General features: G+C 43.7%; 1 protein-coding gene across 6 annotated transcripts in view; it reads right to left on the bottom strand.

Annotated features, from left to right (window-relative positions):
* ube3d (ubiquitin protein ligase E3D) overlaps positions 1 to 15,151 on the bottom strand; it is a 225,409-nt gene that overhangs the window by 170,838 nt on the left and 39,420 nt on the right. For all 6 annotated transcript variants that reach the window (XM_070884528.1, XM_070884524.1, XM_070884526.1 and 3 more), the window contains exons 5-7: positions 14,997 to 15,066; positions 9,633 to 9,711; positions 5,944 to 6,052 (exon numbers count right to left, since the gene is read on the bottom strand). In XM_070884528.1, the coding sequence (XP_070740629.1) occupies positions 5,944 to 6,052; positions 9,633 to 9,711; positions 14,997 to 15,066 (258 nt within the window). The remainder of the gene's footprint in view (positions 1 to 5,943; positions 6,053 to 9,632; positions 9,712 to 14,996; positions 15,067 to 15,151) is intronic.

The raw sequence follows: 15,151 nt of genomic DNA, 5'->3' as shown, positions 1-15,151 counted from the left end.
GTAGCCTGTTCTCATCGTGCCAATATTTTTAAAATTATGAAATGCCTGGGTGGATTGATACAAAATTTCAATAGGCCAGGATTAGCCCACGTGTATACATCGCTGATCCAACTAGCGCTTATAAAGTGTTTACAACAATTCAGACATGCATGGGAAGCAGTGTGCAAACAGTGTACAATATACATAGATGACCTGGAAGAGGGGACAGAGTGTAGTGTAACAAAATTTGCAGATGACACAAAGATTAGTGGGAAAGCGGGTTATGTAGAAGACACAGAAAGGCTGCAAAGAGATTTAGATAGGTTAAGCGAATGGGCTAAGGTTTGGCAGATGGAATACAATGTCGGAAAGTGTGAGGTCATCCACCTTGGGGAAAAAAAAAACAGTAAAAGGGAATATTATTTGAATGGGGAGAAATTACAACATGCTGCAGTGCAGAGGGACCTGGGGGTCCTTGTGCATGAATCCCAAAAAGTTAGTTTGCAGGTGCAGCAGGTAATCAGGAAGGCAAATGGAATGTTGGCCTTCATTGCGAGAGGGATGGAGAACAAAAGCAGGGAGGTCCTTCTGCAACTGTATAGGGTATTGGTGAGGCCGCACCTGGAGTACTGCATGCAGTTTTGGTCACCTTACTTAAGGAAGGATATACTAGCTTTGGAGGGGGTACAGAGACGATTCGCTAGGCTGATTCCGGAGATGAGGGGGTTACCTTATGATGATAGATTGAGTAGACTGGGTCTTTACTCGTTGGAGTTCAGAAGGATGAGGGGTGATCTTATAGAAACATTTAAAATAATGAAAGGGATAGACAAGATAGAGGCAGAGAGGTTGTTTGCACTGGTCGGGGAGACTAGAACTAGGAGGCATAGCCTCAAAATATGGGGGAGCCAATTTAAAACCGAGTTGAGAAGGAATTTCTTCTCCCAGAGGGTTGTGAATCTGTGGAATTCTATGCCCAAGGAAGCAGTTGAGGCTAGCTCATTGAATGTATTCAAGTCACAGATAGATAGGTTTTTAACCAATAAGAGAATTAAGGGTTATGGGGAGCGGGCGGGTAAGTGGAGCTGAGTCCACGGCCAGATCAGCCATGATCTTGTTGAATGGCGGAGCAGGCTCGAGGGCCGACTCATGTTCCTAATTCTTAAGTTCTTATCTTCTTATCACCATTATCAGCAGGAACAAATGGCTTCATTTAAAGGAAAATTTCGACAACCAGTGAGTCAACGATGGCGAAGCATGAACACCACTAATCCCAATTAAATATTAAACGGTACTTAATGAAAACGAACATGAAGAGTTCACAAAGTCAATCCTGGCAAATTGTTCACTCAAGCAAAAGCTTCAAGTATAAGAGGACACAATTAAAAAAACAAATAGAAAATATATGTGGTGGAAGAGGGGAAGTCAGGTGGAAATTTTCCACCAAAATAGTCAGAGATGTTGAATAATTTACCACGATTGGTCACTGAGGTGAATCATGCTAATGGCTTTGTAAGCAATGAGTGCATTTATAGGGAGAAGGGATTGAGGAATAGGGTGAGAAGACAGAAAGGTGAGATTGATCGATCAACAGGTTTAAAAGGCCTACAAACTTGTTTCTGTTCCTAAAAAATTCTAATGTGTTCTACAACATTCCCTCGAAGTCATCATCATAGGCAGTCCCTCAGAATCGAGGAAGACTTGCTTCCACTCTTAAAGTGAGTCCTTAGGTGAGTGACCAGTCCAATACGAGAGCCACAGTGGGACAGATAGTCATTGAGGGCAAGGGAGGGTGGGACTGGTTTGCCGCACGCTCTTTTCATTGCCTATGCTTGATTTCTGCATGATCTCGGCGATGAGACTCAGGTGCTCAGCGCCCTCCCAGATGCACTTCCTCCACTTAGGGCGATCTTTAGCCAGGGACTCCCAGCTGTCAGTGGAGATGTTGCACTTTATCAGGGAGGCTTTGAGGGTGTCCCTGTAACATTTCCTGTGCCCACCTTTGGCTCGTTTGCCGTGAAGGAGTTCCAAGTAGAACGCTTGCTTTGGGAGTCTAGTATCTGGCATGCGAACGATGTGGACTGCCCAGCGGAGCTGATCAAGTGTGGTCAGTGCTTCAATGCTGGGGATGTTGGCCTGATCTTGGACACTAATGGTGGTGCGTCTGTCCTCCCAGGGGATTTGTAGGATCTTGCGGAGACATCGTTGATGGTATTTCTCCAGCGACTTGAGGTGTCTCCTGTACATGGTCCATGTCTCTGAGCCATACAGGAGGGCGGGTATTACTACAGCCCTGTAGACCATGAGCTTGGTGGTAGTTTTGAGGGCCTGATCTTCAAATACTCTTTTCCTCAGGCGGCCGAAGGCTGCACTGGTGCACTGGAGGCGGTGTTGAATCTAGTCGTCAATGTCTGCTCTTGTTGATAAGAGGCTCCCGAGGTATGGGAAATGGTCCACGGTGTCCAGGGCCGCGCCGTGGATCTTGATGACTGGGGGACAACGCTGTGCAGTGAGGACAGGCTGGTGGAGGACCTTTGTCTTACGGATGTTTAGCCTAAGGCCCATGATTTCGTAAGCCTCAGTAAATACATTGACTATGTCCTGGAGTTCAGCCTCTATATGTGCGCAGACACAGGCGTTGTCCGCGTTCTGTAGCTCAACGACGGAGGTTGGGGTGGTCTTGGACCTGGCCTGGAGACGGCGCAGGTTGAACAGGTTCTCACTGGTTCTGTAGTTTAGTTCCACTCCAGTGGGGAGCTTGTTGACTGTGAGGTGGAGCATGGCACCGAGGAAGATTGAGAAGAAGATTGGGGCGATGACGCGGCCCTGTTTGGCCCCGGTCCGAACGTGGATTGGGTCTACAGTGGATCCGTTGGTAAGGATCCTGGGTCACCTCCAGCAGCAGGCTCGTCACAACAGACGAAGCAGAAACACCCCTCCACCGCTCCAGCGGCGATCGGGCCTCTCCTCCTCGACGATGGCTGGACCTTTCCTTCCCCACAGGTGACCTCCTCCTCAATGGCGACCTGGTCCTCCTCTCCTGGAAGTGTGCTGCTCTACCATCACACAAGTACAATCTCGATGTATATTAACACTTTTGAATGTGTGTATGTGCAATATTGTGGTGAGTCTGTGACACTTGGTGCATGCGGTGATATCACAGACCAATCATAGCCAACAACAGCACGCACATAAGCCTGCCGTTAAAAAAATGACACTTATTTTTAGCTTACTATTATTTTAGTGCATCTTGCCACGTATTTTTTCCCTTAACTAGCTGAATCCCAATTAACTCAGCCTTTTGGCGCTGCCGGATCCAAATCTCCTGTACCCTTGTCGACAAGTAACACAATGAAAACACAATAGCATGCAGAAAACATGAATATGAGAAATCACAGATCGAGTAAAAGACATTCTGCTCATCGTATCAGTCTATTTTAGAGACCATGCCCAACGTACTCTGTCATGGACTCTACCCAACCCACTTCATCGTATTTAACGAAAGACGGTTCTCAAAAGTTTGTCCTGACCGCACCCCCCCCCCCACACCCCCGCCCCGGAACTTAAATCAACACTGAAGGTTTCGTCTAATCTTGCAGCACAGAAGGAGGCCATCAGCTGAAACTGTGCTGGCTCTCTGAAAGAACTACCCACTTAATCCTGCTCCCATGCCCTTTTCAATTTTTATTTTTCAAATATTTATCCATTTCCTTGTAAAAGCTATTAGAAATTTGGCTTCCACTACTGTTTCTGGTAGGACATTCTGCATCTGCATTTAAAAATGCTCCTAACCTCTCCCTGCATTCTCTTGGTAACAATCGTAAATGTATTCCCTCTAGCTACTAACTCACCAACCAAACAGGTTTCCCCATTTACCTCATCAAGATCCAGATCATTTTGAATGCTCACAGCTAACTTTATCTTTCATATGCTATATTATCTGTTCAACTTTATATTATCTTTTTGAGAACAAGAAGATTATTTCAGCTATGAAAATATAATAGTTTCCAATCTTATTCAGATGTACCATAATTTCAGTTTAGCAAGAATTCAAAAGGCACAGAGTAACAATTTCTAAATATTGTCTGGTAAAAACAGTACAATTGCATCTTTGCTTTTTAAAAGGATGTGTCTGATTCAGTGTTCATCTGTTATAATATGCATTTATTTTACTGCTCCCTAAAAAAAACCCATCTAAATCATGCAAGTTGCAATGCAGAATAAATACAAAATACAAAAGTCACTCATTACAAGGATTGCATTAAACCAATTATTGCTTACAATAACTGCAACAAATTACAGGAGGACTTGTATAAACTTGCAGAATGGCCATATAATTGACAAATGAAATTCAACCCAGGTTGTACCTCTCCAGTCCGAGACTCTCTAATCCGGAAACAGCCATGGTTGGGCATTAAGTTGGGCCTGAGGGAGAGGAGGGTTTATTTTTTTTAAGTTTTGATTGGATAGAGTGGCTGTCAGCCAATGAGTGCGTTCGGCGATTGGCCAGAGCAGCTGTCAGTCAATGATTCAGTGATTGGCTGAGGGAGCCACAGGCTGCCAGCAAGCACACACAAGAGCGCAAGCGTTATCGACAGGTACCGATAAGAATTATCTCCTGTGGTTCGCAAAATTCTGTTCCGGCACCAGTCAGGTCCCGAGGGTGCCGGACCAGAGGGGACCAACTGTATTACATTTTGGTAAGAAAAACAGGGAGGTCACATATTACTTGGAAAATAAGAATCTAAATGGGGTAGAGGAGCAAAGGGATCTCGGAGTACAAATACACAAATCACAAAGTATCGACACAGGTCAACAAGGTCATAAACAAAGCAAACCAGGCACTAGGGTTTATATTCCTAGAGGGATAGAATTGAAAAGTAGTGAAGTCATGCTAAACTTGTATTGAACCTTGGTTAGACCACACTTAAGAGTACTGCGCACAGTTCTGGTCGCCATATTATAAAAAGGAAATAGAGGCACTGGAGAGGGTGCAGAGAGATTTACAAGGATGATACCAGAAATGTGAGGGTACACCTATCAGGAAAGGATGAACAGGCTGGGTCTCTTTTCTCTTGAAAAGAGAAGGCTGATCGTGACCTAATAGAGATCTTTAAAATCATGAAAGGTTTTTGATAGAGTAGATACAGAGAGAATGTTTCCACTTGTGGGGAATAGCATAACTAGGGGCCATCAATATAAGATAGTCACCAAGAAATCAAATAGGGAATTGAGAAGAAACTTATTTGCCCAGCGAGTGGTCAGAATGTGGAACTCACTACCACAGGGAGTGGTTGAAGCCAATAGTATAGATGCATTTAAGGGGAGGCTAGACGAGCATATGAGGGAGAAGGAAATAGAGGGTTATGCTGATAGATTTAGATGAGAAAAGACCGGAGGAGGCTCGAGTGGAGCAGAAAAGGCGGCATGGACTGGCTGGGCCGAATTGTCTGTTTCTGTGCTGTATATCCTATATAATAAAAAAAGACTGTAACTTACATGTTATCTAAAATATACTGAAACTGTTTAACTATTACTCTAATAAATTATATTTGAATATCAGACACATTATATGATACTTTCCAACAAACAAGATCAAACACAGCATTAACCAAAACGCACCAAGCTGTCTTGAAAAGGCAAAATTTTACGACTGGTCCAATGTGACAGTCAGAAAAACAATGGTAATTAGTGAGACAAAAAATGCTTTGAGTATCACTTTAGAACACTTTTTATACAGTGTTCTTAGAGGACAGCATAGAGCTACAAAAGATTGTGTGCAAAAACTAATGCCTGTTCAAACTCTGCCACCTAGTGGTGGAATCTAAAAATAAATCTATTGCTTACCTTCAGTGAAAGGATCCATTTGTAAAAATTATTAGGTTTATCCATACCCTAGCATTTCACAACCATTTAAGAACAGGCAGAACCACAGATGGCAAAGCCGTGAAAAAAGGTCCTTACCAAAACATAGGTTTTTCCATCATGCCCTTGAATGCAGAATCTAAAGGTACTCTGAGCAGAAGACAGCTCCATCAGCCGGCCAGCAACCACTGTCTCCACAAACAAAGATCTAAAAACAAATTAAAACCATGTTTCAATCAGTGCACTCTTTTCTTTCCCCCAAAACTATCCCCCTCCTCTCCTGAAAGTGCTAATTTATGTGGGGGGTACGATTCTACAGATGCCAATCTCTCTCCCTGGGCCAAGACAGTCAGCACATTATTTGACCAAAGCTTCTATTACTTTTAAGGGGCAAAACTGTAATACCTGATTATATTACTTTTAATCCATATACTTACTATTATATTTAGCTTTCAGTCCTCAAGTGCTGTTGTTGTACAAGTCATCCAGGTCTGCCTGCCATTTTGTTTTTACCATACTGCCAACCTTCAAGATTTTCCAAGAATCACAGCCCTACTACCCTACAACATTTAGTTTTTTTTTTAAACTCTACCAAATCGACCCCCGCAGTTGCTGAAGGCCCCATATCTGAGACCTAATCTTTGCCATGGGCCTCTTGCATATTGGCCCTGGTCGGCCCTTCCTTGAACGCCAGGCTCCTCCCAGATGCTTCTGCTTCAGTTTGTCATCACTTATCTTCACTTCTAAAAAGCCAGCAAAAACGGCCAATCACATTTCTAAACTAAAATGCTAGTTTTACAGAACCAGTGAAGAGAAGGGATGTCAAAGAGAAGCAGGAGCATTTGATGGTGTGGAGGGCTGGGGGGCGGTGGTTAAGCCTGGCAGGTGAGGCGAGGCAGATAATCAGAGGTTGCAGACCAGAAGCGAGAACATCAGCCACTGTCTATATCAAGACACTTCTGTAAAGGTGCAAGGTTGGGGTCACAGATTTATGTTCTAGGGTGAGCTGCGTAATAAAACAATGAGAGCAATTAAACAGTAATCAAGGAAGTATGGCAGAGAAGAGCACATGATGGGGGATTGGTAAGAGAGGACAGAGTGGGATCAGGGAGATGCACCAGAATGAAATGGTAAGAAGGAACAGTGGATCCCTTCAAGTGCCATGCCAACCCACCTCACTTATCACCTCCCAGCCAGAAGAAAAGTGAAAGACAAAGCACATGATAAGAGAAAGGCCCAATGAAAGTGACAGCCACATGAAGACAACAGAGAGCATCCTCTGACTCACTGTGGCAATCTACAAGGAATATTAAAAATACCACAAACAAGAATAATATATTTGCATTTATGTTGCACCTCATTATCTCAAAATGCCTCAAAACATTTCAGACAATGAATTACTTTTTGCAGAGCATACATTGGGATGTCCAATTGGCCTCTGCTGTTGACAATGCCACTCCCTTCTTGCCAGCTCTTCCACTGATGATTCTTTCCCTGATGCCTCTCCTGCCATTCCAGCTCCGACCAGTTCTCCCAATGATGATTCCTTCATGCTAGCTAGCCTTATGATTTCACTGCTCCTACTTCCATCGAAAGACTTGCATTTATATAGTGCCTTTCACTCCCATCAGGCATCCCAAAGTGCTTTACAGCCAATGAAGTACTTATTGAAGTGTAGTCACTGTTGTAATCATAGAATCATAGAGGTTTACAGCACAGAAGGAGGCCATTTCGGCCCATCGTGTCTGTGCTGGCCAATAAGAGGCTATCCAGCCTAATCCCACTTTCCAGCTCTAGGTCTGTAACCCTACAGGTTGCGGCATTTCAAATGCCCATTCAAGTACTTTTTAAATGTGATGAGGGTTTCTGCCTCTACCACCCTTTCAGGCAGTGAGTTCCAGACCCTTACCACCCTCTGCATGAAGAAATTTCCCTTCAAATCCTCTCTAAACCTTCTACCAATTACTTTAAATTTATGCCCCTGGTTGTTGACCCCTCTGCTCAGGGAAATAGGCCCTTTCTATCCACTATATCTAGGCCCCTCATAATTTTGTACACCTCAATGATGTCTCCCCTCAGCTTCCTCTATTCCAAGGAAAACAAACACAGCCGATCCAATCTGTCCTCATAGCCAAGATTATCCACTCCCAGCAACATCCTCGTAAATCTCCTCTGCACCCTCTCCAGTGCAATCACATCCTCCTGTAATGCGGTGACCAAAACTGCACGCAGTACTCCAACTGTGGCCTAATCAGTGTTTTATACAGTTCTAGCATAACCCCCACCCCCTTGCTCTTGTATTCTATGCCTCGGCTAATAAAGGCAAGTATTCTGTATGCATCCTTAGCCATCGTATCTACCTGGCCTGCTACCTTCAGAGATCATGGACATGCACTCCAAGGTCCCTTTGTTCATCTACACTTCTCAGTGTCCTACCATTTAATGTGCATTCCCTTTCCTTGTTAGCCCTCCCCAAATGCATTACCTCACACTTCTCTAGATTAAATCCATTTGCCACTGTTCTGTCCACCTGACCAGTTGATTGATATCTTCCTGCAGTCCACAGCTTTCTTCTTCATTATCAACCACACAGCCGATTTTAGTATCATCTGCAAACTTCTTAATCATACCCCCTATATTGAAGTGTGATATATATTGATGTATATCACAAAAAGCACCGAGTCCTGCGGAACCCCACTGGAAACATCTTTCCAGTCACAAAAACACCCATCAACCATTACCCTTTGCTTCCTGCTACTTGGCCCTGGATCCCATGGGCTTTTACTTTTTTGACCAGTCTGTCATGTGGGACCTTATCAAAAGCTTTGCTAAAATCCATGTACACTATATCATACGCTCATCGACCCTCCTGGTTACCCGCCTCGAAAAATTTAATCAAGTTAGTCAGACACAGCCTTCCCTTAATAAATCCATGCTGACTGCCCTTGATTAATCCGTGTCTTTCTAAGTGAAGATTTATCCTAATGTAGGAAATGTGGCAGCGAATTTGTGCACAGCAAGCTCCCACAAAGAGTAATATGATAATGACCAGATAATCTGTTTTAATGATAAATATTGGCCAGGACACTGGGGATGACTCCCCTGCTCTTCTTCGAATAATGTAATGGGATCTTTTACATCCACCAGAGAGAGAAGACGGGGCCTCAATTTAACGTTTCATCTGAAAGACGGCACCTCCAACAGTGCAGCACTCTCTCAGTACTGCACAGGAGTGTCGGCCTAGATTTTTTTGTGCTCAAGTCTCTGGAGCAAGACTTGAAACCACAACCATCTGACTCAGAGGCGAGCGTGCAACCAACTGAACTGACAATAACCAATTCCCCATAACCTGGGGAATCAGATGCCCTCTTCTCTTATATCTGCTACTGGTTGCTGCAGGCCTCTGATGGCAGGTGCTGATGATGGATGGGTTACTTCCAGTGGCTGGTGGCTGGATGTCTCCTAGCAGTGACGGTGGCTTCGGACTGTCTAGATGGCTGTTCACTGGACTGAGCCATCAGGGATCAGATGTTTCAATTTTATGGTATGTTTTTGCACATCATGAAGTAGCATAAAAATCTTGGAATTTAATTAAAGAAATATATACTTGGATGTATACAGAACCTTATCATCACAAAGTGTCTCAAAACACTTCACACAATTAATTACTTTTCAGAGGGTAGTGACTATAATGTAAGTAAAATGCTGGGATAGGGACTAATCTAATTCATATATTAGGACTACAATCCCAGATACACATTGGAAGTATCAATGTGAGGAAGCATTACCTTTTACATATCTGCCTTTTCAAAGCCTTGTTCGTCAGAGATTGGACCAGCACCTCAGTGACATAAAATGTAATTGTATCTGTAAGGAAATAAGTTACAAACATCTGCCATGTAATGGAATCTGTTCAGAAATTTATGCTTTACACATCCCTGAAAAAAAAGCTGTCACATTGTCACATGCACTCCAGTTACTTTTGTTGTGTTTACAGCGTATCGTTCACTAGCTATAACTTTATTTGCCGCAAGGTCAAAAATAATCATCAATAAAGCTTTTTGAATTAAAAACTTCTGGTTATTAAGGTCGGAGTATGGGAATTGTAAGAGGGTGAATTACAGAAGATACACTAAATACATCATACTCCACACAAGCCCTACACATTAGACCTGTCCCAACCCGGTCTCTGAGGAATGCTAGAGGGGCTACATGCCTTAAAGGTACACTTTTGCATACTTTCTGGTTAAGCCCACATCTCCACTCTGCATTGGATGCAGATCCCGGTGGCAATGGGAGTGGTGGCTTACAATGCCCTCAGGACCTCCCTCCAAACCCCATACCGACTCGGGCTGCTTCTCGGGGGACACAAGGTGTCTTTAGCATGTGGGCTAGCACAATTCTTACCATTCCGAGTAGGGATGGTTCATCCACTCTCTCAGTGATGCAATCCATTCCTACACACAATAAGCATCTGGGCGCATTGGTGAGTAATTGGCAATCATTTTGAAAACATTACCAAGAATGCCAAGTTATATAACTTAATTCATTCTACAAATTATCATACACACAAAGATTTTAAAAACAGGGCCATCTCAACTTAAACCACATTGTTAAAAATAAAGAAGAACTGGTATTAATGCATCTATAGAATAAAACACATCAAAGCAGCAGAACATTTGTAATTTTCACCGTTAAACCTTTGCTGTTAGCTTTGATATCCCCAGCAAGTTTTTACTCATATTCCCTTTTTGCACCTCTTATTACTTTTTTTGTATCCCCTTGCTGCTTTTTATAGCTCATCCAGAGTTTATAAAAAAACAAAAAAAGAGGGATAAAAGAAGGTAATAAGAGGTTTAAAAAAGAATATGAAAAAAACTGCTGGGGATATCAAGGCTAACAGCAAAGGTTTTTTTTAAAAAGAGAAAAGAGTGGTAAAGATGAATGTGGGCCCATGAAAGATGGATGCAGGCGAGACGATAATGGATAACAAAGAAATGGCAGACTTGTTAAATAGGTACTCTGTATCTGTTTCCCAGGAAGGGGATTTCCCAGTATAAGCTTTTCCTGTCATACGAAACAACAAGGAAAAGGACAAAATATCAAAAGTACAAGGGAACCTAAAAATAAGGCAAGGGAAAGAACGCGGTAGATTTAATATGTTAATAAAATGGCACTGGAGAAAATAACAGGACTTAATATAGACAAATCTCCAGGACCCAACAGATTCCACCCAAGGGTATTAAAAATTGAAGAGGAAATTGTAAATGCATTAGTCATAATTATCCCAAGCTCTCTAAATACAGAAATTGTGCCTTGGAATTTAAAAATAGCAAATGTTAATTTTCCATTATTTAAGTTGGGTGGGTGGGGGGGGGGGGGAGGGGAGGAGGGTGAGAAACCATGCAACTCCAGACAAGCCTCTCCTTCTCAGTTTGTTTCTTTCTTTAGGACTCTCATTCTCACCTTATCTTCTTGCTTCCCATGAAGATATATATGAAGAATCAAAACTCCAACCCCAGAAATTATCACATCTCTATCTAGTTACAAAACCACAGCTCTCCCTCTCCAGACCAAAGTAATTCTGATACCTCCTTCAGAAATTCTTACAGATTAATACATCACCATCCCCCCAGGTGTCATCTCTCAATTTTCAAAATCATATGGCTGATCTGTTTTTTTTCTTGAAATTTGGGAGACAGGTTTGCAGAATGGTGGGAGACAGCCAATGTTAGTTAAATGAATGGTGGGGCCAATTCAGGACAAAGAAGGAAATATTCTTGTGGCAACAGAGGGCATTACTGAGATACTAAATGAGTACTTTGCCCATCTGTCTTCCCAAAAGGATGAAGTTAATATCGCAGGAGGAGTAGAAATATTGGATAGGATGAAAATAGAAAGGAAAGGAAAGGAGGTGCTAAATAAGTTGGCATCACTCAAAGTTCACAAGTCATCTGGTCCATTTAGGATGCATCCTAGGTTGCTGAGGGAAGCAAGGGTGGAGATAGAAGAAGCTCTGACCACAATATTTCAATCCTCCTTGGCTTTGGATGTGGTGCCAGAGGACTGCAAATGTTACACCCCTTTTCAAAAAAGGGGACAGGAATAAACCTGGTAACTACAGGCCTGTCAGTCTAACAACAGTGGTGGGAAAACTACTAGAGATCATTGTCAAAGACAAAATTAATTCTCACATGGGTTAATAAGGGACAGCTAGCATGGATTTGTTAGTTAAAGATAAAGCATGTCTGATTAACCTGATTAAGTCTTTTGATAAAGTAATAGAGAGGGTTAATGAAGATAGTACAGCAGATGTTGTATATGTGTACTTTCACAAGCTATTTGACAAAGTAGCACCGAACAGACTTATTCAGAAAATAGAAGCACATGGGATCAAAGGGATGGTGGGAACATGGCTACATCATTGGCCAAGGGATAGGAGGCAGAGTGTAGCGGTGAATGGATGTTTTTCTTACTGGAGAGGACAGTGGGGTCCCCTAAGGATCAGCATTAGGACCATTGTTTTACTCGTATGTATAGACTTGGACTTGGGTATCGGGATACATTTTCAAAGTTTGCAGATGACACAAAACTTCAGTGAAAAGGATAATAGCAAACTTCAGCAGGACATAGACAGACTGGTGAAATGGGAATACACATGGGTGATGCAATTTAATGCGAAGTGATACACTTTGGGAGGAACAACATGGAGAAGTTGTATAATCTAAATGGTACGGTTTTGATGGGGGTGCAAGAGCAGAGGGACTTTGGAGTGCTTTTCACAAATTTTTGAAGGTTACAGGGCAAGTTGATAAGGCGGTTAAGAAAGCGTATGGGATACTTTGCTTTGTAAATAGGGGCATTGAACATAAAAACAAGTAAGTCATGCTAAACCTTTATAAATGACGGGTTTAGGCCTTAGCTGGAGTATTGTGTACAATTCTGGACACCATGCTTTCGGAGGGATGTCAAAGCCTTGGAGTGGATCCAGAGGAGGTTTGCTCGGATGTTTCCAGAAATGAGGAACTTCAGTTACGGTGAGAAGCTATTACTACTCTCCTTAGAGCAGAGAAGGTTAAGGGGAGACCTAGTAGAGGTATTCAAAATAATGAGGGGTTTTGATAGAGCAAGTAGTGAGAAACTGCTTCCTCTGGCAAGTGGGTCAGTAGCCGTAGATTTAAATTAATTGGCTAAAGAACTAGAGGTGAAATGAGGAGGATTTTTTTTCTCACAGAGGGTTTGCTAAGATTGGGAAAGCACTACCTGAAATAGTGGTGCAAGCGCAACCTTTCATAAGGCAATTGGACATGTATTTGAAGAGGACTCATTTGCAAGGTTATGGACAAAAAGCTGGGATGTTGGATTAAATTGGACAGCTCTTTCAAAGAGCATGATAGACCAAATGGATGTAAGAGTCTATGATTCTAAATGTCGATTCCAATCTGTTAACCATTCAAGATCCCTCCATTGCTCCATGGATAATGAGAACACTAAATGTTTTTTTACCCACCAGCTGCAACAGAGAATCTGGGGGTCCAGAGCTAGATCTGGAAGGGAGCCGGGAATTAACCAGTGGGGTTGGGGATCAACCTGGGGGCAGGCAAGCCTGGGACCATAGCAAAGCCATGATCTTGGAGCAGATATTCTGGGAGTGCTCAGGGGAAAGTAGGCCTGGGGGCCTATGGGAGGCCTTAGTATTAAATTAGGGGACATTTTGTGGCATCAGTCCCCACTCACGAAGAACTAATTCTGCACTGACCTTTACATCAGAGAGTGGAGACTTTCTATCCAGACATTTGGGCTCAATTTAAAACTAAGGGCCCAAAATTGCTGGCCTTACCGCCCACTGCCGCCGAGTTTTTTCGGCGGTCTCCTCTAGGTGACAGATTCCTCTAGATCTCCCGCCGGCGGGAGGGGAGGACCGCTGGGAACCGCCCGCTGACGGCCGCTAGCACGCAAGTCGCGTAAGTGACCTCCCGTTACCGAGCTGGCAGATTCCTCCGGGCAGGAGTTGGCGGCAGCAGCGGGGGGGGGGGGGGGGGAAGGGCCGCTGTGTGGAGGCAGGTCTAACCCCAACGGTAAGTAAGAAGACCGGCAAATAATTATTTTCAGCGATTTATGTGGATGGGGTCCCCCTGAAGGTTTTACGTTGTTTTTTTCAACATTTTTATTTGTTAGCTGTTCCCCTCCCACTCCCTGGGTCCGACTCAATCCTCGGCTGCACTTTGGCAAGGATCGCATTTGCCGCCGAGATTGAGAGCTCCTGCCTGCTGCCGCCTAGATTCACGGCGTAAGTCGTTTTTTTGCCGCCGGGGAATCTCCTTGGTAAAGTATCGCCAGATCTCTCGGCGGTCCTCTGGGCGGAACTTAGCTTCCACCAAGTTCGTGCCCCAAGTTCCACAGTGAATGCCTATTGCGGAGGTGTGCAACTTTTTTTTTATTCGTTCCGGGATGTGGGCGTCACTGGCAAGGCCAGCATTTATTGCCCATCTGTAATTGCCCTTGAGAAGGTGGTGGTGAGCCACCGCCTTGAACCGCTGCAGTCCGTGTGGCGAAGGTACTCCCACAGTATTGTTAGGGAGGGAGTTCCAGGATTTTGACCCAGCGACGATGAAGGAACGGCGATATATTTCCAAGTCAGGATGGTGTGTAACATGCAGGGGAACTTGCAGGTGATGGTGTTCCCATGCGCCTGCTGCCCTTGTCCTCCTAGGTGATAGAGGTTGTGGGTTTGGGTGGTGCTGCCAATAAAACCGTGGCAAGTTGCTACAGTGCATCTTGTAGATGGTACACTTGGCAGCCACGGTGCACAGGTGGTGGAGGGAGTGAATGTTGAAGGTTGTGGATGGGGTGCCAATCAAGCGGGCTACTTTGTCCTGGATGGTGTCGAGCTTCTTGAGTGTTGCTGGCGCTGCACTCAGCGAGGAGGAGTAGAGAGAAAGGAAGACAGAAAGAGAGAAAAAGACAAAGAGATTAAGAAGAAGGCAGAGATGGAGTGAAAACAAAGAAGCCTGACAGGAAAAAAGGAGAATAATGAGATTGGGAGAAAGGGGGAAAACTGAAGAGAGGGGCAAAGTGCAAGCTTACTACGGTGCTAACATAGCCAGACACTGCAGATTGAACTGTCAAAGAACAACTTGTACACATTGTACCTGATGATGTCACATTTCCTAGCACCTTCCTACAACGCGTGCAAACTATTACATTATTTTCTTTCGGCATCTGCAAGAAAATAAAAGTGAACAAAATGACTATTCAGAACGAGGCATTCAATTTTGAGGTTGCATAAAACAGAAATGTTCATGAC

The sequence above is a fragment of the Pristiophorus japonicus genome, chromosome 7 (assembly GCF_044704955.1).
Source record: "Pristiophorus japonicus isolate sPriJap1 chromosome 7, sPriJap1.hap1, whole genome shotgun sequence".
Lineage (NCBI taxonomy): Eukaryota > Metazoa > Chordata > Chondrichthyes > Pristiophoridae > Pristiophorus > Pristiophorus japonicus.
The sequence above is the reverse complement of the archived record's forward strand: the minus strand, read 5'-3'. Positions and strand labels throughout refer to the sequence as shown.